At 54.5% G+C, this 21,347-nt stretch overlaps 2 protein-coding genes across 2 annotated transcripts; one reads left to right on the forward strand and one right to left on the reverse strand.

The window, feature by feature from the left end:
• The first annotated feature begins 4,069 nt into the window (after nt 1–4,069).
• LOC311195683 (endothelin receptor type B-like) lies at nt 4,070–11,596 on the forward strand. Its single transcript, XM_084269106.1, has 7 exons — nt 4,070–4,543; nt 6,988–7,100; nt 7,575–7,779; nt 8,563–8,712; nt 9,457–9,590; nt 10,243–10,351; nt 11,218–11,596. Exons 1-7 carry the CDS (start codon nt 4,094–4,096, stop codon nt 11,365–11,367), a joined length of 1,311 nt encoding a protein of 436 aa, XP_084125232.1. The 5' UTR covers nt 4,070–4,093; the 3' UTR covers nt 11,368–11,596.
• A 2,845-nt stretch (nt 11,597–14,441) lies between these two features.
• On the reverse strand, nt 14,442–21,344 carry LOC311195593 (DNA-directed RNA polymerases I and III subunit RPAC2-like). Its single transcript, XM_084268998.1, has 5 exons — nt 21,285–21,344; nt 17,316–17,413; nt 16,097–16,173; nt 14,991–15,073; nt 14,442–14,649 (listed from the first exon to the last, which is right to left on the reverse strand). The coding sequence occupies exons 1-5, from the start codon at nt 21,321–21,323 to the stop codon at nt 14,602–14,604; spliced, it is 345 nt and encodes a 114-aa protein (XP_084125124.1). The 5' UTR covers nt 21,324–21,344; the 3' UTR covers nt 14,442–14,601.
• Nucleotides 21,345–21,347: the final 3 nt, after the last annotated feature.

Here is a 21,347-nt window from a genome sequence, read left to right on the forward strand (position 1 = left end):
GTGCTTCGCCTATTGGTTGCAGGGGCTGCGCTCGGGGGGAGCCCTGGGATTTTCTATATAACCAACTGCTGGGTGCAGAGAGACCTCAGCAAGTCACAGGAGGGGAGAAACGTTCTCCTCCTGAGCACCAGCCCCCTGCACAGCAGCCAACTCCAGGACCTACAACGCTGCAGTCGCAGCGGGACGGGGCTGTGAGAGGGGAAGAACCTGATCCTGGGAGCACCTGAAGTTGGTGGTTCTGAGGAAGGTAACTGAATTCCAATGAAAAGCTTTGCTGTTCCATGGGCTAATTTGCAAACAAAATGATTTCCTCTTTCAGGGTGAGTTTTTGCATGGATTTCAGATCTCCCCAGCCCCCCCACCACCCCTCCTCAGCCCCCAGTCTGAAGGAGGTGCTGAAGGGACCCGGGTGCCTGAGCAAGGTCTGACAGGTGGGCAGGGAGAGGGGTGCACAGGAAAAAGGTCCATCTGCTTACAGACCGGGGAGGGTTCAGGCCTGGGAAGTGGCAGGGGACGTGCTGTTATCATCTGCCTTTCTCCTTCCTTTTCCCCCACCCATGGTGGTTTTGCTGCAAGAGGTGTTTATCCAGAGGAAAGGGCTGGTTTGTGTTTGGCAAGGTTAGTTGGGCAGAGGGGAGCAAGTGGAGCTGCTGTGGGCAGGACAGCGGGCAGCAAGCTGTGCCAGCAGAGGCTGCCTTGAGAGGAGGACTCCAGCAGGGATGTGGTCGGCTCTCCTGGGCTCCCAGGCAGGAGGAATCCTGATCCCCCCACAGCCCACCAGTGGGAGCTTTTGATGGGAGCAGGCTCTGCAGGGTTGTGACAATGGTTTTCAGTCTCATCTCCTCCCTGGGAATCATTCTCTGATGGACATTGAGTCCAAGGATTTCAGCTGCCATCTGGACTCAGCTCTCCTGCACCCACAGGGGAGCCCTGGCCAGGCAGGTGGGATGGGGGTGGCCCCTTTGGGCACCAAGTCACTTCCCTGGATGATTTGCAACGTAAGGAAAGCTCAGAGGATTTGGGGTCCAGTGATGCTGGCATTGGCTTCTCATCTCTAGGGCACTGAACAAGCTTGCTGACCCTCCTGTGCCTCAGTTTCCCCTATGAGTGATAGAGAGTTATGCTTTCAAGCACTCTGAGATGTGAGAGGCAGCATGGAAGGCAAGAAGTAAATGGGCTGTTGAAGAGAAAACAGCACTTCTCTTTTAATAAACTCTGGATTTTAAGGCAAGACTGGGGAGAAGTGCTTTTTCTCTTCAGTGCTTCGCAGCTGCGCTGTGGAGGGATCGGTCAGGATCCAGCGAGCCGTGTCCTGTGATAGTTACTCACATGAGCTCTTCTGCCAAATCCCCGGGGGCTGCACAGCCCCATGCCAGTCTCTGCCGTCCTGCACTGGGCAGAGAGGATGTGAGCAGCTCATTGCTGCAGAGAACATGGGACACAGCTTCCCAGGGATGCTCTGGTACCCCTCTGGTACCCCGTGTCTTTCTCCAAGCCCCCAGACAGCCTGCAGTGGCAGATGCTGGTCTGTGCCTCCTGAAGCTGCTCCCCGTGAGCTGCCCAGGCTCTTGTGGATCCTGGGCAAGGATTTTGAGCTGGGTCTGCCCTCTCCTATGAGCCCCACTCCAGGTCAGAGCAGGGATTTGAGCCCCAGTCTCCAATGAGAGAGGTGTCTGGTCCTTCGGGTTATTTATCTGTTCTCTCCCATCTTTTCACACTCTCCTCACCATAGCTGGGTGCTCTGCACCTGAGCAGGAGCCAAGCTGAGAATAACTTCAAAACACCTCAGAACAAAGTCCAGCCTGGCCAGCTGTCTCCAGGAGAGTTGGAGGAGATGCTTAGATAAATATTAGGAAGAAGGTGGTGGTGGAGAAACTCCTCTGCTCACAATGTCCCAGATTTGGCAATTAGCTGGATGGGGATGTGTTGAGACCAAGAGTGGACACCACGACTTTTGTGGCCAGCAAGGACCAAGAGTGTTCCTGCAAGCAGGTGGGAACATTCCTCTCCACACACTTGTGATGACTTTAGGAGTCCTCAGCTCTGAGGAACACTATGGGCTGAGGGTTTCCTCAGTTTTCAGATCACGGCAGCTGCAGGCAGCCCTCCACACCTCCTGATTCTTCTTCCTTATTTTTCCCCAGCCAGAGGCAGGCAGATCACTTCCCAGTGCCTGCTCTGGCTCGCACTGGTGCAGTCTGGCTGCAAGATAAGTTTGCAAAGTGGTTTGAGCCCCCACAGATAAAAGGCACCAAGAGCACAGAAAGATCACCAAGCACCAGGCATGAAGGCTTTAGCTGGCAGGAGATGGGTTTCACCACTTCCATCTGGTGAAACCATGTCTATGGTGCAGTTACAAGGATTCCAGCTAGAAAAGAAACATCTTTAAAATGTCATCAAAGGGATTTGGTTATTTTGGGTTCTATTCAGATTATATTTGTCACAGAAGTTTTAGGCTTCCTCCTAAGGCTGCTTGTTTACAGTCTGAAGTACTAAGGACATGTCCGAAGGACAAGGGAAGGTCAGGAGGGACTAAGCCTGATTTAGGTTTTCTGGCAAGAGGAGTAGGGTGAGACAGAAAAGGGAAGACCTGGCTGGGCTGGTTTGATGGGAAAGAGTCTGGAGACACTCTGGTTGCACCCTGCGGGACTCATGGTCGGCTTGGTCATGCCTTCCTGGGGTGGGAGCAGCAGGGCCCCACTGTGCATTCACTGCTGGTCTTGGTGTGTCCCCAGGCCTGGGCAGGGGGAACCGTGCTGCAACCCAGGAGTGCCTCATCCAGATGGTGCTGGGCAGTGGATCCCCAGGGTACAGCTGGTTTGGGCTCAGACCCCAACTCTGCCTTGTGAAGTCAGAGTGGAAGTTAAGTCCCATCTCCAGCCCCAGGCTGACCAGGGGATCTGACCCAATCCCTGCCTAACTGTCTCCCCTGGAGCCAAGCATATCCCAGGGAAGCTCAAAGAGGCTCCAGCTCTCAGTCTAGGCACAGCAATTTTTCATCCCTTGAAAGCTCTAAGATCCACATCGTGCCAGGACAGTGCTACAGCCTTCCTCAGCCTTCCCTCGTGGTGATGGAGCAGCAGCTTAGCCAGTCCTGCCTGGAATCCTTGTCTGAGATTGGCCAAGCTCTGGGATATTTATTGGTCACGTTGGGGAACTTGAGAGCCCTTTCACTGTGCTCAGCAGCCAGACCTGCAAACAGCACAGGGAGATGGATATCCCCGAGTATCGAGTTGAATGGGCACGGTGGGTTTGGAGGGGAAGTGGTTCAGTTAATGGTGATAAGGATGGGGAAGGAGGGGCTGTTCTACTCACACATCAATTGGAATAAGATGTCAGGTATCAATACAGGATTTCTGGGGGAAAAAAACCCACCCTTGTAGTTGTTTTCCCACCATGGTTCCCAGCAAGACTGTGCTGAGTCTTTTCACTTCACACTGAAGGACAGCACAGGGCAGCCCATGGGACCTGCTGAGGAGGGGGATGCTAGGGAGGCTCCAGGCTTCCCACAGCATGAACAAGAAGAAAAAGGCCACAAGTTCCATGTCCCCCCAGAGACAAGGTTTGCAGAATCACCCAGATGGGCAGGCACCAACAGGGTGGGTGCCCAAAACTGCTACTTCAAACATGCTAATTAAGACTAATTACTAAATGAGGCTGAGCTGGGTGAAAAAGTCAGATTGGCTGGGGAGCAGCAGGAGGTGCAAGAGCTGACTCGATGCGGCTCCTTGAGAAGGGCTCCCCTCTCTTGCTGAAATGCTGCCTAGGAGGCACAAAAGGCTGCTTGTTTTCCTTCTAGTTTGTGTTCCTGAACCAGCACGTTTGATTTTAGCAGCAAAGGCTCCTGCCCACAGGGGCCGTCTGCTTTGCCCAGATGGGGACTAACCTCACGTTATTCTTGGTCGCTGTGATGAAGGACTTTCTCCAGCAGTTGCTTCCATTCCATCTCATCTCATCTCCTTCCTCCTTCCTCTGCTAACTGATCTCTCTTCTCTGCCTCTTTCTCCATCTGCAGATCCAACCAAGACCCAAGCGAAGACGTCCCACGAGCACAGCGAGGGCTTCTGCACCCAGCGTGGCCACTCGGTCCTCAATGGCTCAAGCCCCAGATCCCACCACTCTAACCTTCTTCCTGACTTGTCTCCTCTCCGGGGCACACGGCCAGACCCCAGGGGCTTTCCAGGAGAGCACCATCCCCTTTGAGGTGCTTAACCAGGAGCAGGCTTACAGCCTGGTCCAGCCAAGCCTGTTCCAGGACACCCCACCATCCAACCACTCGGAGAACCTCCCCAGGAGCACCAGCTCAGAGCCACCCCTGCTGCCCGTGTGCGTGAAGCCCACGGACATCAGGCACATCTTCAAGTACATCAACACCATCGTGTCCTGCACCATCTTCATAGTCGGGATCATCGGGAACTCTACGCTCCTGAGGATCATTTACAAGAACAAGTGCATGAGGAACGGGCCAAATGTCCTCATTGCCAGCTTGGCACTCGGAGACCTTCTCTACATCCTCATCGCTCTGCCCATCAACGTGTACAAGGTAAGGTCCCCGTGCTGCAGGGACGGTGTCTGCTCCCACCTGCCTCCGTGCCCTGGGGAAGACAGAAGCTCTGCTCCTTACTGCAGGCTCTGTTTTCATAAGGGAGAGAGGGAGGGTGTTCTTGCTCTCCAAAGGATGAGAAAAACACAAAGAAGCTCGGGCAGCTCACAAGGCCAATGGTATCCTGGGCTCCATCAGCAGAGGGGTGGCAGCAGGGACAGGGAGGGGATTGTCCCTCTCTGCTCTGCCCTCGGGAGGCCCCAGCTGGAGTCCAGTGTCCAGAGCTGGGGCCCCAGTACAGGAAAGATGTGGGACTGTTGGAGAGGGGTCAGAGGGGCCACAAAGATGGAGCAGCTCCCCTACGGAGAAAGGCTGGGGGAGCTGGGCTTGTTCAGCCTGGAGAAGAGAAGGCTGTGGGGGGACCTCATTGCAGCCTTCCAGTCCCTGAAGGGAGCAGAGGAACAGGAGAGGAATCAGCTTGTTAAAAGGGTAGACACTGTCAGGACAAGGGGGGTGGAGTGAAGCTGAAGGAGGGAAGGTTTAGATTAGATATTAGGGGGAAGTTCTTTCCAGAGAGAGTGGTGAGGGGCTGGAACAGGCTGCCCAGAGAGGGGGTGGATTCCCTGTCCCTGGAGGTGTTCAAGGCCAGGTTGGATGGGGCCCTGGGCAACCTTGTGTAGCTCCAGGCCTGGAGGTTGGTGCCCCTGCCTGTGGCAGGGGGTTGGAGCTCTGGGACCCTTGGGGTCCCTTCCAACCCAGACCATTCTATGGTTCTATGATAAGAAACTCAGAGCACATTCCTGGGAAAGCAGAGGTGTCCCCAGCTATGGCTGCATTATGCACACACAGACAGACACACACAAACACACAACCTCCCAGATCTCTTAACTCTCATTCAGAAGCACAATCCAAGAATCACTTGCAGCCTCCTGACATTACAACCCGATGTTCAGTTCAGCTGAGCAGAAATTAATGTCCTTGTGCACCAGGGACCCTTCTCCCAGCACAGTTCAGTGAATCAGCCCCAAGCAAGGATCTTCTTTATTGGAACGTGGAGCCTCATCCAGGAGCAAGGACTGAGGCTGTGTTATAAACCAGGGGCTTCTCCCAGAGACACTGCTGCCTGAACTAGAGAGGAGGCCCAGCAAATAATGAGGGGAACCTGGGCTCTGCATGACAGGGAGGTGCAGGCAGCAGAGCTGAGCCCCCAGTTCAGAGCAGGAGGTGCCTTAGGACGTCTGTGAGATGTCTCTGGGCTATTGCAGCTCTTTCTCTCCCACTGTTTGAGACAGGTTTTGGTGGGCTGGAGCCAAAGGTTTCTATGAGAGGTTGGAAGGGATGCTGTGGGGGGGAAGGACTCAGAGCTCAGCCAGATTTGTTAGCCTGTAAAATGGAAATGGAGTCCTGGGTTGAGCAGGCTGGTGGGAAGGGGGAGGCAGAGAAATTTGAAGGTGCAGGTAATCTGGCAGTGAGAGCAAGCAGATGCAGCTGGTGGAGGGTCTCAAATCTCTGTGAATAGATACACTTTGAGTGAAAATGGACTGAAAAACTATAAAGGTTTTTCAGCTCAAAACAAACAGGTTCTCCATGAGCTGGACAATCCCTGTTGTCACAAGAATCTGAATCCATGCAAGAAAACAGAGTATCTTGGGGCCAGCAGCACCGACCCAGGGGAAGGTTGCCCCCCTCCACCCATGGGGTAGAGCCCACCTCCCCGTTCCCTTGTGACGTGTCTCAGCAACAGAGGAGATGGGTGGACTCCTTGGGTTTGCAGATCAAAGGGGAAGGCTCTGTTTTCACCCAAGACCTTGACTTCCAGGAGAACTTCTGGATCAATTTGTCTTGCTGACAAGGCCAAACTAATGAGCTTGCACAGTGGGCTGGTTCTGAGTAGGAACAATCTTGGGGTGGCTCCAAATGTCATGGGATGGAAGGGGTGTGAACCCAGGTGCACTCACATCCCCATGAGTGGCCTGGATTTCTCCTGCCTTCAGGACATCTTGTCCCCACTGACACCCTCTGCTTCCCCAGGCTGAGCTTGGGGTCGCAGTGTGTGTGTGCTACAGGGTCTAAGAAGCCATCCTCACTGGATGTTGGCTGCTTCAGAGCGACACCCCTTTTCCCTCTGCAAGCAATCCAAAGCCCATTGTGGCATTTAGGAATCAGATCCACCCAAAACCACCCAAGGTATGAATTCAGAACCCGGTGTCTGGACCATCTACGTGGCAGCTCATCTCACAACAAGTCCTTTGGGAATCGAAGGGTTCTCAGTACAACAAACACCACCAGAGAGCACACCCCACGTAACCCCAGCGGACGTGACCTCAGAGAGCTTTCAGCTGCTCTTTGTGGGCTCCTCACACCTTGTGGGTAACCCCCTGCTGTTACAGGAAGCTGGACAGGCTTTCCTGAAGCAGCTTGTTAACCCTGTGGTTCTTCCCCAGCTCTTGGCAAAGGACTGGCCCTTTGGTGTGCAGGTGTGCAAGCTGGTCCCCTTCATCCAGAAGGCTTCGGTGGGCATCACGGTCCTCAGCCTTTGTGCACTCAGCATTGACAGGTAAGAGGCAACTTCTGCAGCTGCACTGCCTGGCCTGACCCAGGTCCCTTCACTGTCAGTGAAAGGCAGACTGCAGGGCAGCTTGGGTCTGGGCCAGATCCAGGGGTGGAGACAGTGTGTTGTCATGTGGAGTTGATATCCAACAGGAACCGACTCTGGTGGCAGAGTTTAAGTCCTGCTGGGAGAGGTTGAGGGGAGGATCGTGGTGTGCTGGTACAGCTGCTGGGGTGGTGGGGAAGGGTGGCACCTCCCCAATGGCAAGTAGACATTGGGCAAGGATGGCTACTGGTCCATTCATCCCATTCGTTGCTGGCATTTCCCACTCCACTGAAGGGGAAGGCTCAGGGGTGGAGTAAGGAAGGAGTAAGAGAAAGGGCCACAGGGGACAATGCTACTCTGTACCTTCTCATCACCTTCCTGATGGTCACTTCTCTCACTCTGATCTGCTTTCTTGCATCCCCACACATTGGGCAGGTACCGAGCAGTAGCATCCTGGAGTCGGATCCAGGGGATAGGAATCCCCATGTGGAAGGCAGTGGAAGTGGTGCTGATCTGGGCAGTGGCCATTGTGCTTGCAGTCCCTGAAGCTATAGCCTTTGACATGGTGGAGCTCAACTACTGGGAACAGCACCTGTGGGTGTGCATGCTCGCCTCTGAGCAGAAATCCACCTTCATGATGGTACGTACCCTGTCCCACCTCAGCTGCAGCACAAGGGAGAGGGAGACACAGGTAACCAGGGCATCCTCCCTCCAAGGCATCCTCCTCTCTCGATTAGATGCTTTTGTAGATGGTTTCTTCCAGCCATCAGGGTGAACACAGGGAGAGCAGGATCAGAACAGGCAGATGGTCCTTACACTACACTGTGTCTTCACAGAATCAGAATCAGAATCACAGAGTCATTAAGGTTGGAAAAGACCTCCAAGCTCATCCAGTCCAACTGCCCCCCTACCACCTCTATTACTCACTAACCCATGTCTCTAAGTACTTCATCCAACCTCTCCTTCAACACCCTGAGGGATGGTGACTAGTCATGACATCTCAGGGAGCTTCAGAACATGCTATGCTGTCCCAGCAGGCTGAAGAGCATCTCCACAAACTGCTTGGGTAGCCATTATTACAGTGTTGGGTAAGGTTGAGCAAGGCAACAAGGACCCTTACAAAGCATCAGATCTTATCCCACCATGTCTACCAAATAAGCTCCTAGTGACTGTTCCCTGCTCAAGAGTGCTAGGTGGGGCTGGCAGCTGGATGCACACAGCCATTACTTCTATACATTCCACACATGCACCAGCCTTGGGGGAAGATAATCCTGCGTGTGCTTAGCACAGGAGCTGTTGCCCTTTCACTCATGACAAGTGTTGGAACCAGGACAGCATCAGTGTCAGAGACCAGGGTCGGCTCGTGCCCCACTTGCCCCCTGCCCTGTCCCTGGTTTGCAGTTGTTCTTTCTTTTGTGTGCAGTTCTACCGTGATGTGAAGGACTGGTGGCTTTTTGGCTTCTATTTCTGCCTCCCCCTGGTATGCACTGGCATCTTCTACACCCTCATGTCATGCGAGATGTTGAGCAAGAGAAACGGCATGAGGATTGCTCTGAACGACCACATGAAACGGGTAAGAGAACTGGGAGGGCAGAAACCCCAGTAGTTCCCAAAGCAGGAGGGAGTCCCAGCAAAGGGGACAACACGTGGCTGTCCCTCTGAAGGACACCCGTGAACTGACATGGCCTCACAGTGGTCAACAGATCCTGGCACGTTGATGTGGGTATGTGGATTAAACTGGGAAACTGGGCCTTCAGCTCCACAGTCTCCAGTCCCAGAGACAACCCAAACCACCAGCCTTGTGACCATGGACCAGCCTGACTTTCTATTTCCTATGGTCCTTTATCCCTGGCTGTTCTGTACCAGGCCAGGTCACACCAAATGCTTAACGTGGCCTATCCCAGACAAGGGGAACAGCTCGCTGCCCCCTCCCACACTTTGCAGACTGATCCCTTGAGTCAGACCAGCTGGTTGGCACAAGAATGGTGTGAAAGGTGGGGAATGAGGCCCCACCATGTCCCAGGGAGTATCACCCCAGCAAAGCCCCCCAGGAGAAATGGTGGGAAGGAGTCTGGTCCATACTGTGCTGGTGGTGGCCTACACCTTTCTGCAGCCTGGATCTCAGAGTCCTCCTCATGATGCAGGGTTTGGGACCTGCACGTCATGTGCTAGACACAGAAAGAGGTGCCCAGCTGTCACCAGATGACAGGAACTACCTGAAGGGCCCCTGCTCAGCATGAGGAGATGGTGTTTTTCTCCCTGCTCTCCAATGTTTGGCCAGACCATCCCATTTCTCCTGCCCACCTTCTCTCCTCAGCGCCGGGAGGTGGCCAAGACCGTGTTCTGCCTCGTGGTGATCTTCGCGCTCTGCTGGCTGCCGCTCCACCTCAGCCGCATCCTCAAAAAGACCATCTACGACCAGACAGACCCCAACAGATGTGAACTGCTCAGGTAGGGGCATCAGGAGGGGGATGCCATGCTGGGGGACCCTGCAGGCACTGGTAGAGTCTCTACTGAGCTCATTGCAGGCTGGTGGAGTTGCCTTCCAAAGACCTTGTTCCTTTAGCTCCTCTCTAGATGGCTCTGCTGTCCTGATAGGCACAGAGAAAGGGGTGGAGGGACACACACAACCATAAAAAGAGGAGAAATTAAATTCTGAAGTGTGTCTAAAAAGCTATGGGTAGAAAATGCCTCCTGGGCAGAAGAACTGCAGGGCTAAAGGGACTGCAGCAAGTCTGAGGGCTGTGCACGGTTTCTGCCATGTGGTAGGTGCCTTGTCTTGCCTTCTCCTCTTTACCCATCATGCCAAAATCCAGTTCAGGACAGTCACTGCTACTGTGCTTGTGTTTGAGAACATCAAAGTTGCCAGGGGAAATCAGATCCCATGCTTTTGATTTCCTCAGGAAATGCTCCTGGCAAGAAAAAGTGTTGGGCAGCTGCCCCACTGCAGGGGTTTGTGCTGTTCCATGCTTATTACCTCTGTCATCAGTCACTGCCTTCTGTGGAAGCAGGTTCCCAGGCCAGGCAGTTTGGAAACCCTCCTCAGTTCTCCACTTGGTGAGCTTCTAACATGTCCACCCCCTTCTCTCCCCTCCTGCCTCAGTTTCCTCCTGGTGATGGATTACTTTGGGATCAACATGGCCTCCCTCAACTCCTGCATCAACCCTGTGGCTCTCTACTTCGTCAGTCGGAAATTCAAGAACTGCTTCCAGGTAGGGTTGGTCCCTCCAGAGCTCCTGGAGGTGATGACCATTCCCAGACAGGGGTCCCAAGGGCACAAGCTCCCACGGACTGGACATGGTGCAGCCAGAGGCACCCCCACATCACAGTGGACTTCTGTGCTTATGAGATGAGGGGGAAGGTAGAGAGTGGTTTGCAAAGACAGCCAACAAGCAGCAGCAGAGACAGGTCTGGACCTTGCAGCTCCTGGCTTCCAGACAAGCATCCCATCAGGGACATGCTGGGGCTGCCAGCAGCCCACAGGATTCCTCTATTTGCTGATCATATTTCTCCTCCCAAATTTCCCCCCTGCTATGTGCCTCTCTTACCAGCTTCAAGTACAGGGGAGCTCTGTGTGCAGTGGGGAGGCTTTTGCCCAGGCAGGACCTAGGACAAGCCAAAAAAGCCCCTGCCATTCTGGATCAGAAGCATCTCCACAAAACATCAGAGCAGGGACTGCAGCTGCTTAAAACACTAAAGCCAGTTATTGGGAGATGACTTTCAGGAGCAGCGAAGCCCTGAGAAAGGAAGGGGAGGGAATGGGGTGGGTGTCACCCCCCAATTACTGTGGCTGAAGGAAGAATTGTGCCCAGCTAAGCACTGTCCACCAAGGACACACAAAAAAATCACAGCTGCAGAAGGTACCCAAGATTTTGGTACCTCCACTTGCAGCCCAGCCTTACCTTGGGATAGCTGCTCCCAGCAGGTCTGTGGGATAGCCAGGCTCAGGAGTGCTGTGATTCCCAGCCTGGCACTACGCTCATTGACTCACCAGCACGAGCTGAGGGAACGCTCCCTGCTCCTTCACCCTGCAGCCCACCCTTGTGACCTCTCTCCCCACCCTCCTGTCTCCTCACAGTCCTGCCTGTGCTGCTGGTGCCAGAGACCGGCGCTGAGCATCACGCCCACGGACGAGAAGGGCTCTGTTGGGAAGTGGAAAGCCAACGGGCAGGAGCTGGGGCTGGACCGGAGCAGCTCCCGCTTGAGTAACAAGTACAGCTCCTCCTAAGGCCGAGCCGAGGCGGCAGGGTGACCCCTCCGCTTCCCTCCCACGGCTGTTTCCCGGCCGGGCCTGAATCGTTTCTGCCTTCATGTCACAACCCACCTGGAAGGATCCCTGGGACTAACTCTGAACCACGCTGATCCGTCCTCTGGTCCAAGCCACCTCTGGAGGAGGGGGAAAGGGATTCAGATCCTTACAGGACTTTTCATCTCCTCGCAGGAAAAACCCAGTGACTTACGGCCGCTTGTCTGGGGTGGAAATGTGGGGTGGGGAGACGGGTGTGGGAAAGGAAGGAAGGTTGAGGTGCAGTCACTTTGAGATGGGTGTGGGGTGAGGAGGAGAGGGGAGGGCCATGACTCTGGGTCACAGTAGGTAATTCAAGGGCAATAGATGCGCTGAGCAGAGCCAGCTTCAGCCCCAAATCAGCACCAGAGTCCAGCTGAGGATGAGCATGCACGCACACACGGAACGTGATGTCCCCCACCCTGCCCACCTGCCCTCCTGGCATGTGTACTGCCCCTCTGCTAGCCTGGCCTCCAGCCTGACCCAGCAGTGCCAGCCTCAGGGCTGCCCTTAATTAAAGAGATAATGAACTGGGGTTGTCAGGAGACATAATCCTTTGGGATGAGTCAAGAGCAGCAGCTTTCATTGGGAACAAGATTGTTCCAAACCCAGGAGGGGTGTGGACACCAGCTCATCATGCCAGGACAAGGGGGAAGGAGGTATTGGTCTCTAGAACACTGAAATATTCTGGGGACACAGTAACCAGCTAAAATGCACTCAGATGCCTCAAAGAAGCAGGAGAGAGCATTGAGATCTGCATGTCCTCCTGGCAGAGAAGCCACAAGTGGCTAAAACCAAAAAGATGAAAGAGCCAATGCAAAAAGCAGCTTAGGGATCTATAGACCCGTCCCTGGGTGCTGCAGCCCTCCTTGCTGCCAAGTAAAGTTGTTCCCCTCTGGTAAAAGTCAGCCTTAGGATGCTGAGACAAGGGCAAAGCACCCAGCCCTGCAGCTTGGTGCCTGCCAGCAGCTGGGCAAGTGGTGTTCCATCCCATACCTGCACAGGGTGTGGGAAGCAGCATGTTTAGCAGCACAGCTCACTTCCTTTCAGTGAAGATTGAAGCATTTTAACAATCTCCCAGCAGGGACCTTGGGTAAAGCCAGGAGGAGCAGCACCCCCAACACCCAGGAGCCACGATCTGCTCCTAAGGACCTGCCTGTTCTCAAGGCAGACAGCGATCCCAGGCACACAGGGCATCCTCCTACCTCACTTAACTCCCCGGCCCCAAGCGGCTACGGCCTCTTTGAATGCTCTGAGAGCAGATTTAATCACTCCCACATTAGCAGCTACACTCTGATCAACATTTTAGCCTTAAATGGTTCAAACCCAGTCTCAGATCTGCACATTATTAATATTGCAACAAGCAGACTGACATGAATTCATCCCTGCTCTGGCCACCGCTGCACGCCTGTTTAACAGTGCCTTCAGCCTCCTCTGGTATCACTTTCCCCCTGTGATTTCCTCCCAGGCAGCTCCTATTAAAACCAAAGTCACAAAGTTAGAGGGGAGAACTCAGATACCAGCTTGAAACCAAACCATACCCTCTAAAGCTCTTGCACTGGGTTGGCATCCAGATGGCACTTGCCCAGCCCTAGAAATTCTCCCTTAGGCTACAGCCACAATCAGGACCAGCAAGGTTGAGCTCAGAGGGGAGGCAATGAACACCTGAAAAGAAGGAACATGTGCACAGGCTGCTTTTGGCTGCTCATGGAAGTGCAACTGCACAGACAGCTCCTTGCTGCGGCTCCCGTTCGCAGAGAAGAGCTGTAGTTACAGGCACACTCCTCTTTTCCTTACTTCCTTGAGCAGCACATGTCCAGGGTTGGCATGGTCCTTGCAGGGAATGTGTAGCTGGCCTGCAGCAGCCCCTAGATGGTGGAAGGGACCAGCAGGTCAATGACCAGCTGGGTTTTGAGACTTAGTAAATATTCCTCATGACCAAGCCTGGGTACACAAGTCAGCTCCCAGCTTCTTCACCCCTCACTCTCTCCCCACTGCCCTGGGGAAACCACTTTCCTGGGGTTTTTTTTTACATCTCCCTCTTGTCCCCCCTGTGGGACCATGCCAGCACGGGCAGGATGAACCCCTTGGGGCAAACAGGAGCTGTGCTGTGACAGGCAGGGTTCAGCTGGCTTCTCAGCCCAACGCCTGCAACCACAAACCCACCACCAGCCTGTCAGAGAGACCAAGGCTGTCAATTCATGTTTGAGAGAAGGATTTTATAGAGAAAACCTGACATATTCCATCCTCCCTCTTATTCCTCCTTCCGTTAATAAAACATGTTGGTGTTTGAAAGGAAAATCTCTGGGTGTCTCTTATTAAGCAGCAGGGGGTCCACAAAGTCTGCTAAATACTTAATTGAGTGCCAGCAGGTGCCTTTGGTAACTGCAGACCTCCAGGAGGAGACAAGCAGTGTCCCCCCTGTGCAGAGCTAAACCAGAAAGGTTCACAGTCCTCAGCCCTGTGCAGAGAAGAAAAACTCCTGCAATTTCATGCCACATTACACTCAACAAAAAGGCTTCTGACTGGGCTGGCTGCCAGCAGATCCTGAGCACAGCCACGGTTTCAGCATCAGCATCCACCCTTCAAACCTGCTCACAAGGAGAGGCCCGGGCTCGCCTTTGCCTTCTTCAGGGGGTTAAAAAAGGCAGGTGGTTTTCACTCCTCTCACCCCCCCCACATGAGCAAAGCATCATTTTATAATGATATTTTTAAGAAGGGAGGCTGGCTGTGTCTGGAAGCCAACTGCACTAGTGCCAGTAACAGGTTTGAACTGGGAGAACGGGCTGCCTCTCTAAAACCTTTAGCTTTACACGGCACCAAAGCCCTCTGCTCCCCAGGGACTCTGTGGCAGACCACTTTGGTGCCCCACACTGCCTCCAAAATCCCTGATCTAAACACCTGGGCAGCAAACAGCAAAGGCACTCTGAGGGAAAGAAAGGGGATGGAAGTGTGACAGAGCTGCCTTGGAGCTACCATCTTCCATACCTGTGTCGAGCTGAACACAGTGTCACCTCTGAGGCATCAAACTTCATGAACTTTATTATCAGAGAAAATCCAGGTTTGCATCAAAACAACAAAGGAACAAACAAACAAACAAACACACAAAACCTCCTGATACAGGGAATTTACCACACCGACGTCACACACAGCCACGGGGACTGCCAGCCCCAAACACTACTGCATCTCTTCCTCCCTCTGGGCCCTGTATTCCTTCATGCTCCTCTGCAAACAAGAGCAAAGGACAAATGTTAACAGCATACATGGGAGTGACTGGTATACCACAATGCCTCTGCCCTGCTCTGGCTGTGACCAGCAGTGGGAAATGCTGAGGGACCCGAGAAGCTCTGACAGAGCTCCAGGGACTTTGACAAGCAGCTGAGCTTCAGTCACTCCAAGGGACAGGTCACCAGGCTGTGCTGCAGGTCAGGCAGAGGATGTCTGGAAAAACTGTCTTTCAGGTTTTTCATGTCCAAAGTGGCTACAACACAGGCCCCAGCCCATTCCTCTCCCTTCTGAAACCAAGAGATAGAAAAGGCCCCTGAGCTCTTCAGGAATAGTCTCACCTCAAAGGTGTTGAGCACGTGTTGGCAAACACCCATCAGGTCATTCAGCCCTTTCCGGAACGGCTCAACAGCAGGAAGGGTCCCTGCAGGAAAGAAGATGTGTTAGAGAAACAGAGGGGCTTCCACAGGGGTCCACAGCCTCCTCCCTTGCTGCTCCAGAGCAGTGGCTGTTACCACCATGCCCAAGGGCAGTCCCCTTGACAAGGAAAGGCTCTGTGCCCACACACTTCCCTCCTCCAGCCCACCAGCAGCAGCCTGGAGCTGTGCTCAGCATGGTGGCCCAGGCTATGGTGCAGGAGCAGCAGACACAGCCTGCAGTCAGTCCCACAGGGGACACAGCAAGGCACACAGCCCAGGCACCCGTTGTTTTTAGGAGATGAGAAAGTCAGCAAGCACAAACTAGACACTTGCTTCTAGCAAGTGGCTTCTCCATAGGAGATACTCAAGGGAATAGCCCCATGAGGAAGGGGAGAACTAGCACTGTCCCTCCAGACAGCAGACAAAGCTGTGGAGCTTGCAAGGCCAGGATGGAGGGCAGCAGACCAAGCTCAAGGGGTTGGTGTGGAGTAACTACAAGAGGCTCCAAGTTGTCAGCACTGTCTATTTTCAGGGAACAAAGTCCTCTTTGGGAGGCAAGTCAAAAGACAACACAGACTGATGGGGCTTTTCCAAAGAGCTTCAGGTCATGGCCCGATGACCAAAACAGCTGAGACAGCTGAGGAGGAGAAGCAGAAACAAATTCTCTCACTGTCAGCACCCTTTTGTCTTTGCTTTCCAATCCCTTTGCTGCTTTTGGGGCAGATGGGAGTACCCATTACCTATGATAGTGAGTAGCAGATACACCCAACCCCTGCACTGCCACCCCAGATGCCCAGGACCAGGCAAGGTTTTGGGCTCCACAGCTGGCTCAGCTCAGCCCTCCAGCTGGGAAACAGAAGAGCTCAGAGCAGCCTCTCTCCCCAACTGAGCAACAGGGCACAGCAGATGCAGAGAAGAGGGAGAAAAGTCTTTTTCTAAGTGACTCATGGTGAAACCTGAGATGAACTGGGGGAATTCCACAAAAAAAAAGGCAGCCCTGGACACAAAGGGAACATGCACACCCATACCTCTGGTCTGGATTCTGAAGTTGATCTTGCTTTCAGAGGGGTGCACGATGCCGTAGCCACAGAACTCCACATCAGGGCTGCAGGAGGAGAGTGAGGAGAAGGGAGCAGTGAAACTTGGGCCAGCCCAGAGCAAATCTCAAAGTCAGAGGCTCAGGCACCCCAACCCTGCTGGGGCTCAGGATGTTTCTACAGTGACAGAGGATCTTATGGGAGAGGAAGCTACCTGTGTGAGCTTACTCACCCCTGCCACCCCCATCTGCCTCTGAGCTGCAGCTGGAGCTTCACAGGGGAAGGACACAGCTGGTGCCCAGGCACCGTCCTGGCCCTGGCAGAGCTCACACAGGAGATCCTGGATGCTTGGAACCCTCAATGCATGCAAACCTGCTGCAGCTCTGTGGGGCAAGAGGCAGATGGGGCTAGGGCACTGCAAAGATGTACTGAGATGGTCTGCAGGGTGCACGGCATCTGCCTTCACCAGCTGAGGAGGCTGGTAGAACATCTGTGTGCCCAGCAGAAAGAACAGCCCTTCACAAGGAGCCTGCTGGTTCTCTTGTCATGGGGATTTAATCAGAGGAATTCACATGACATTTGCAATGCAACTGTCACCTGCAATGATGCACTGAACTTCCTGCTGCAGCTCTGCTGAGGCTTACCAGTCCAGACCATCAGGCAGGTTTGTGGGGATGAGGCAGGTCCAAAGTCAGTCCAGGAAGTCAGTTGGTGGTCAGGTGAGTGTCTTGAGGGTCAGACACTACCCAGTGATCACCAAGTGGGTGTACAACGGTGAGGAAGGGCTGAGGTCAGGTCAGGGTGTCAGTCCATAGGTCAGCCCCTGGGTGAATGGAGCCCACAACCCAGCACAGGCTGAGCTGGAGACCCACACTGCTACAACACAGCGCAGGAGGGACTGAAAGCTCTGAGCTGAGCTTAAATGGGGCTCCTGGGGCCTTGGCAGGGCATGGATGGAAGCCCATTAAGGCTGATTAGTGCTCTCAGGGTTCAATAAGCCCTGACACTAGCAGCATGAGGAGAAAGTTAATCCTGTGAAGAAAGATGGCAGTTAAGGAGTCTTTGGCTCCGTGTCTGATATAAAGACACTAAACAGAAGTAGTTTCTGATCACTTGTCCTCTTCCAGCAGCAACCGAGATGGACAGTAAGGAGAAGGCCGGAGTAGGAGGCAGAGATGCCCTCAGCAGTGCCAGGCACCACTCTACTTACTTCTTCATCACCATGTATCGCAGGGAGTTTCCCAGTGTGTGGTCCTCGTCGTGCAACACAAACGTGATGCAGTTCCCATCTGTCCCATCCGCCTGGACCTGCAGCAAGCAGGGAGAGAAGAGATGCTGTGAGGCTCTCTGAGGTAACCAGCTCCTAGGGCTCTGTGGCTCATGTCTCAGGTGCTGCAGTGTGACATTCTCAGTGGAGGGAAAGGTGCAAAATGAGAGAGCTCAGAGAAGCCTCTCTTGGTTATCAGAGTGCCCACGTGTCCTTCCTCTTCAGGGGTGAAAAGAAGAGCCCTAAAAAAAGCTGTGGCTTCAGGACCTAGGGTGGAAAGAAGCTAGGAGTGACTGCTCAGGTTGGTGCCACCACCAGCACATGGCTAGCCACGAATGAGAGGGACAGCCAGAAAAATCCCCAGGGAGGAATGCTGCCTGCCAGCAAGGAAACCTCACCCTAGCTCCAAAGCAAAGGGAGCTGCAAGCCCAAACTCATACACTTAGGATGAGCCTGGGGAGCCCACCAGCACACCTCAGGCTGCTGAGCCCCACGTGCAGTGAACCTCACATGCCCCCAAATCCTTCTGCTGCTTTTGGCTCAGGCGCCTGAGAAGAGCTTTACCAGCCAGCGCTTCCTGGGAAGGCTGGTTTGGGATCCCCTCCAAAACCAGGAGGTCACCTAATGAATTGTTTAGCTGTCAGAGGGCTGCGGAGCCTCTGCCCTTTCCCCAGGCTCAGCGTAGCCACCGTGGAGCCTGATGTGCCCAGACAGCCCCCGACCGCTTCCTCTCCCGGCAGCAGAGAGGTTTCAAGGTTAAGTGTGGAGCTGAGCTAGGGGGGAGCACTGATTTCTTCCCATCCTGCCCACGGCCAAATCCTCACCCACTCCAGGGGTTTTACAGCCCTGCTCAATTCCCTCCCTGAGCAGTCCTGTTCCTCCTCCTGCAGGTACAGCCACCACGGGGGAATCGACTCAGCAGCTCAGGAGGCAAACACAGACTGGTTTCTGCAGAGGAAGAGATCACCCAGACAGGCAGCACGGTTCCAGGGCAGGCTCCCTGCACACCAGCAGCACAGAAAGGTGAGTTTAAGCTGTCCCTGACCCCTGGGGTTGGACTTGATGATCTCTGCAGGTCCCTTCCAACCCCTACAATGCTGTATTGTACTCTGTGCATTATCTGGCAGACAGAAGCCAGAGCATGGTTCTTTCACACAGCTATAAGAACACGTTGTGCTGAGCCTGCCTGCCTCACAGAGACTCAATTCCTGTCTCCTCCTTGGATACAATTCTGGATCTCAGCAGGACCATACGTTTCACTGCTTCTCATCCAGCTGTTGGCCCACCCAGTCAGGTATCTTGTCTCTGGCAAAGATGCTCCCAAGGAAAACAAACACATTCCCCTGAAGGACAGGTTCCTCCCAGTCCCTGCAGCAATTGGGTCTATGCCCTGAGGCAGAAGCCTGAGATTTCTCAGAGAATTTCTGAGTCCCATCTCAGAGGTGTCAAGGTATCATCACGATCACTGTTCATCACAAGAAAACTTGTTCTCCTATCAGCCAACTTGTTAAGGAAAGCCCCAAACAACAAAGCCCTGATGCCCTGGAGTAGAGAATGCTGCTTGTCTGAAGCTTTTCCTCTCTGGTTACACACCTTGGCTAATTTCTTCACCAAACTGCTCTGACTCTTGTATTACAGCAGAGGTGGAAGGAAAATCTAATGAGATCTCAAGGCACCTTTAGGATTGATCAAACCCACTTTAGTGCCTCAGAGATAATAGAGATGTAAAGCCCTGTCCTTCCCCCAAAACAATTGGGGTGCACCTCCCCTGCAAGGTCAGGATACAGCCCCTGCCACCCTGCCACCCACGCACCAGCCACCCTCCTCCTCGACCGGCTCTGCAAGCCTGAGAGCTGCAATCTCACATCACCCAGAAGCTCTCCCACTTCCAGGGGCTGTGATTTATGAAGATGAATTATTTAACGTTGTATCTGGTGCCCAGGTAGTGCTGTGGCGGATACATTAGCCCAGTGCTGAGATAGATGGGATCAGCTAGACATGAAGTGGGTGGGAAACAGTCCTACAACTCCCTGGTTCCTACACTCCCTGCAGCTCATGCAGAACTTGTCTTTTATGTTAATATATAGTCCTTTGCTGGCCTTCAAGAGCTAATACTGCTTTCTACACGTCCTGTTTTCTGTATGGTATGACATTCCTCACAGGGAATCTGCTGGGTTGCTGCCAAAGGCCTCTCTAATAACTGCAGCTCTGCAGAGATCAATTTCATTCATCACATCAGACTTCCAGGATTAGGATCAGTCTTGGGCTCCCTGGTGCAATTGTGACTTTCAGCCTGTGGACTCTGCAACTGGGGAAGAGTGTTTGGCCACCCAGAGAAGCTGGGGCTGCCCCTGGATCCCTGGTAGGGTTCAAGGCCAGGTTGGATGGGGTTTTGGGCACCCTAGGCTGGTGGGGGGTGTCCCTGCCTGTCCTGGGTTTAGCTAGGATAGAGTTAATTTGTCCCCAGGGCAGGGGGCTGGAACTAGATGGTTGCTGAGGTCTCTTCCCACCCAAACCAGTCTGGGATTCTATGAATCTGGCTCTATAGAACCTGAAGAAGGTAACTAGAAGCAGCCAGGCTATTTTGCTGAGAGACTCAGGGCTCTGATGTGCCATTAGGAAAAGTTATGGGGCTGTACATTTAGGCTATGGAAAAATGTCATATTAAGCCTTCCCCAAGGCAGCTTTTAAACCAGGCAACTTACAGAGCTCATTTGTTTATCCTGTATGGCTGTCCTAGTGCTCTGCTCTCCCCGTTTCCCCCTGACAGACAGACAGACTGACAGGCTAAGGGAGCTCCGGATGGCCCTGTGCCATCCTGTCCCGGTGTAAGCCCAGCTGGGAGCCTGCAGCCCTGTTCTCATGAAGTGCAGTGCCATCTAGTGCCTTCTGCTGCCTGCAGCGGGTTCTGGAGAGGGAAAGAGGGTCTACAAACTCCTCCACGGGGCTGGGCAACCTGAAACGGGTGCAAGAGAGATGGGCACGCTGCCTACATCCAGCAGTTAAAGCCACCCAAGGCCTGATGTTACGCAGCACTGGGCAATTCATCTTTAACAAGCAAGGCTTGCTTCAGCAAACGTTAGCCCCAACTACTTTTAATACAGAATCCCAGACTCTCCTGAGCTGGAAGGGACCCACAAGGCCCATGGAGTCCCACTCCTGGCTCCACACAGCCCAGCCAGGTCAGAGCTGGCACTGAGGGCATCGTCCAGACGCTTCTTGCCCTCAGCCCAGCTCGGGGCTGTGACCCCTTCCCTGGGCAGCCTGTGCCAGCACCTGACCCCCCTCTCAGGACAGAACCTCTTCCTGACACCCCCCCTAACCCTCCCCTGGGGCAGCTTCACGCCGTTCCCTGCCCTCCAGCTGCTTCTGTGCCGCGCTGGGCAACCTCAACACCCGGCAGCCAAGAGACAGGAGGACCGGGGCGCTCCCCGCGCTGTCCCTGCGGGTTCCGGGCTGCTCCCCTGCCCCAGCCGCTGCCACACGCCGTAACCCAGCAGCCGCCCCGCGCCAGCCAAAGCCCAACGGGCCGCGGGGCTCTGAGGGGCAACAGGCGGGGAGGGCCCAGCCCGGGCTACGCCGGGAGAGGCGGTAACGCGGCCGGTAGCCGGGGCCCAGCCAGGCTCTTTGCTGCTTCCCGCTGCCGGGACGAAGCCCCAACGCGGGGATGAGACCGATGGCGACGTGCGGAGGCGGCTTCCTCCCGGCTCCATCTTCGCTGTCGCGATTTATCCCGCTCTCAACGCCCAACATCCCCCACCACCACCCCTCGGCGGGCTCATGCTTGAGGCGGCTCCACCTCTGAGCCGGCACCCGCCGGGCCCGGGCTGCCTCGGCACCCACCAGCCGAGCGGGACCGCCCCCCCCCGCCCCATCCCCGTCCCCGCCGGCCGGGCGGCCGCACCTGCTCACCATCTCCAGCGCGGCCTTCCTCTCGCCCTCCTCGGCCATGGCGGCCAGACCACAGCTCCCGGC

The sequence above is a fragment of the Gallinula chloropus genome, assembly GCF_964237585.1.
Source record: "Gallinula chloropus genome assembly, chromosome: 11".
NCBI classification, from domain to species: domain Eukaryota; kingdom Metazoa; phylum Chordata; class Aves; order Gruiformes; family Rallidae; genus Gallinula; species Gallinula chloropus.

Coding starts and splice junctions, on each gene's coding strand:
- LOC311195593 (XM_084268998.1), bottom strand. CDS start 21,323: ATGGCCGAGGAGGGCGAGAGGAAGGCCGCGCTGGAGATG. Junction 17,414..21,284: donor GGAAGGCCGCGCTGGAGATG/GTGAGCAGGTGC, acceptor TGCTTGCTGCAG/GTCCAGGCGGATGGGACAGA. Junction 15,074..16,096: donor CTTCAGAATCCAGACCAGAG/GTATGGGTGTGC, acceptor TCTTTCCTGCAG/GGACCCTTCCTGCTGTTGAG.
- LOC311195683 (XM_084269106.1), top strand. CDS start 4,094: ATGGCTCAAGCCCCAGATCCCACCACTCTAACCTTCTTCCTGACTTGT. Junction 7,780..8,562: donor AGAAATCCACCTTCATGATG/GTACGTACCCTG, acceptor TTTTGTGTGCAG/TTCTACCGTGATGTGAAGGA. Junction 8,713..9,456: donor TGAACGACCACATGAAACGG/GTAAGAGAACTG, acceptor TTCTCTCCTCAG/CGCCGGGAGGTGGCCAAGAC.